Here is a 3579-nt window from a genome sequence, read left to right as displayed (position 1 = left end):
CCAACCCAGCATTGGCCTGGAAGTTCCAACCCCCATTGAGGCTTCAGTAATGATCACGCCCACACAAGGCGGGGCAGAGGAGGGAGCCGAAGACCGAGGATCAGGAGGAGGTCGCTCTCTTGGTTCGGGGACGCTGGATGCTGGAGGTAGACCAAGCAGAGTTCTCCAGAGAACACCGCCGGACTGTGCTATACCTTTGCCAGACCCTGCAACCTACCCCTTCATTTGTAAGTTACCCCACAAAATAAACCTCCCTTTTAACTACGTGGAGTGGCCTTAATAATTTCACCAATACCCAATAGCAAACAGGCACTTTCCAGAGGAGCCAGATGGCTGATCTAAGGGGTATGTAATGACCAAAACAATTGGCTGACCCTAGAGTTCCATTATAGCCATTGCTATACTAATACTGAGTAGTTGCAACCCACCAGTGCCAGCGAAGGGTTAGCCCTGGTGTATAAAAGCACTACTAAAAGCTGTCCTTTGACCCCTGAGCTAACAGGCCTAGTAGGAGATTTACATGCACTAATTTACACAGGTGTAGAGTCTAGTTTCCAAGAAAAGCAGAGAAGATAAAGAGAAGTGAACACATGCTCCCAAAGCCAGCCAGACTGCTCCTACCTCTGACTCTCATGGAGAAGAGCAACTGTCTCCTCCAGCCTTTTCAGCTGAGTCAGCTCCTGGTTCAGGCAGGCCACCTGTATGGTCAGCTGTTGGTTTTTGTGCAGAAGATCATCTACAAAGGGTACAACAGCCAGGAGTGAGCAGGACTCCAAGCTCACCTTGAGTTTAAGTACTTGGGAACATCTCAACCAGGCCCTGCCCTTCCCAGTCCTTACCTCCACATGCCATTCACCATTCCCTTCCTTAGAGACAGGAGTTATTTGACAAGAATATAGCATTAGGTGACTGCTCTGAATTACAATTCAGCCATGTACAACTGCACATATCAGACCAACTTTTGAGTTTTACTAGAGCTAATGACCATGGCCCAGAGTACCAGTGACACACCAGTGACACCCTGCCCTCACTGCTGTACCCCGTAAACAAGTATTTCGTCTCTTGCAGTCTACATTTTGGTTGGAAACTTGTGTCCTTTTCTCCCTACCTAGTTGGTGAAAATATCTAGAACTGTGTCAATCTATAAAATTATCAAATGGTAATATCTCGGGGGCTGGAGAGATGGCTCTTCCAGAGGTCCTGAGTTCAATTCCCAGCACCCACATGGTGGCTCAAACGGTAATATCTCAATGATAGCCAAGACAGTTACACCTGCCTCTCCAAATATTCTACCACCACCTGCAGTACTGAAGGAGATAAAAAAGCACAGGAACTCTGGTCCTTAAGAGACAGTTTTCTAGAATAACACTTTGTAAACGCTAATATGCTTCCCAATCCCCTGGGATCTTCTTAAAAATAGATTCTGATTCAGTAGGCCCGTGGAGAGGGCCACTACTCCCTTGTCTAACAAGCTCCCAGGGGGTGATGATGCTACCATGGATCATGTCTTGAGTGGCAAGTCTGGAAGGTGGAAAACACCACTGCTAAAGGTGCACTAACGGCCGGTACACCACCCTCCAGAACCAGCCCCATGACTGAATGAAAGGATTATTTTCATAGGTAGGAGGAGGCCGATGACCATTTCATCTGGGTTTTGTGAATATCACGTTGTGCTGAGTTTTAACAGTGGAGGCTCAATGCTTCCACATCGTTTCTTCATAACAATCCGAGTGCCTATATTTACTTATGAAAGCTGAGCTAGAGGCTTGAAGTTGAGGGTAGATTTTATCTTATTTTTTGTTTGTTTTGAGACAAGGTTTCTCTGTGTAGCCCTGACTGTTCTGGAACTTACTCTATAGACCAGGCTGGCCTTGAACTCAGAGATCCACCTGCCTCTGCCTCCAGAACACTGGGACTAAAGGCATGTGTTACCACACCCAGCTGCAACTGCTACTTTCGGTTAGGCTGTGGTGATGCATGCCTTTAATGACAGAGAAACCTTGTCTCAACAAACAAAGTAGCATTTGCAAAGATGGGGTGAAAAGGGAGCTGGAACACACGAACACAACTGATGTGATTATTCAAAAATCACATTTCTCAAGAGAGATTTAGCAATGTGCAAGAAAACTCTCAAAAAGTGTCTATGCCCTTCAAGTTCTGGGAAAATAGTCTGAAATGTACACAAGTCTTCGAGTACATTTTTTGTATGCAGCTTTTGACAGCAGCATTATTTATAACAGCATACATATCAGCTCCATCACCAGGGAAGGAAGGTGGTCTCGGAGAAAGGGCTTCCTTCATTCTAAGCATTCTTCCACCTTAGGTCCTTCTTTTGAATGTTCACAATCTCTTCAGAATTACCAACTTTCTCTCCATCACTATTATAAGCAAAGGCAACTTCATGGTTATTAGGTATCAGAAGCAACAATGTAGAGTTTGATAGGAAAATGAAGGCTACTCATGCAGCAGTGTGGGAGTGCCTGTGCCAATCAGTCAGGTATAAAAAGTCTATGGTCGAGTTGGGGATTTAGCTCAGAGGTAGAGTGCTTGCCTAGCAAGCGCAAGGCCCTGGGTTTGATCCTCAGTTTAAAAAAAAAAAAAAAAAAAAAAAAAAGCAGGCTGGAGAGATAGCTCAGAGGTTAAGAGCACTGACTGCTCTTCCAGAGGTCCTGAGTTCAATTACCAGCAACCACATGGTGGCTCACAACCATCTGTAATGAGACCTGGTGCCCTCTTCTGGCCTGTAGACATACAAGCAGGCAAAACACTGTATACATAATAAATAAATAAATCTTAAAAAAAAGCACACTCTCACACCAGATGGTGGCGGCGGTGGTGGTGCATGCTTTATTCGGGTGGTGGTGGTGGTGCATGCCTGTAATTCCAGCACTCGGGAGGCAGAGGCAGGCAGATCTCTGTGAGTTCGAAGCCAGCCTGATCTACCAAGCGAATTCCAGGAAAGGCGCAAAGCTATACAGAGAAACCCTGTCTCGAAAAACCAAAAACAAAAAAAAAGTCTATGGTCGCCTGGTGTACATGGGGGAATGACCACACAAGTTTGTAAGGGGGTTCTATATATTTCATTAGAGTCAAAGTTAAGATGAATATATTTTGTCGTATGTAAATTATCTTTAAAGAAATCCAGGGTACAGCCAGGCAATGGTGGTGTATGCCTTTAATCCCAGCACTTGGGAAGGAAAAGGCAAGTGGATCTCTGAGTGAATTCAAGTCCAGCCTGGTCTACAAAGTGAGTTCCAGGATTGTCAGGACTGTTACACAGAGAAACCCTATCTCTAAATCAATCAATCAATCAATCAATCAATCATTCGGGGTATAGTTTATAATTTTGAGTTGAATGTCATATGGAGGTAAACAGGAAGAAAGAATTCAGAAATACTGACGATAGTCAGTGCTGGGTCATGGAGCTGTATTTCCTTATACATTTTCTCCTACTATAATGACAAAAAGCAGTGTCATTTAAAAGACATCATTCACATATGTTTGACATGGACACAGAACTTCACGTGCTAAGTCAAAGATGCCTGCATTACAATTCTCTGAAGCAAAAGCTAGGGACCT

The 3579-nt window shown here is 44.5% G+C and overlaps 1 protein-coding gene across 2 annotated transcripts in view; it reads right to left on the bottom strand.

The window, feature by feature from the left end:
* Positions 1-287: 287 nt before the first annotated feature.
* Lrrc36 (leucine rich repeat containing 36) overlaps positions 288-3579 on the bottom strand; it is a 70408-nt gene continuing 67116 nt past the window's right edge. For both annotated transcript variants that reach the window (XM_036188169.1, XM_036188170.1), the window contains exon 13: positions 288-736. In XM_036188169.1, coding sequence (XP_036044062.1) covers positions 618-736 — 119 coding nt within the window. In that variant the 3' untranslated portion in view covers positions 288-617. The remainder of the gene's footprint in view (positions 737-3579) is intronic.

Source organism: Onychomys torridus, chromosome 5 (genome assembly GCF_903995425.1).
Source record: "Onychomys torridus chromosome 5, mOncTor1.1, whole genome shotgun sequence".
In the NCBI taxonomy this organism is placed as follows: Eukaryota; Metazoa; Chordata; class Mammalia; order Rodentia; family Cricetidae; genus Onychomys; species Onychomys torridus.
This window is presented reverse-complemented; position numbering and strand designations above follow the sequence as displayed.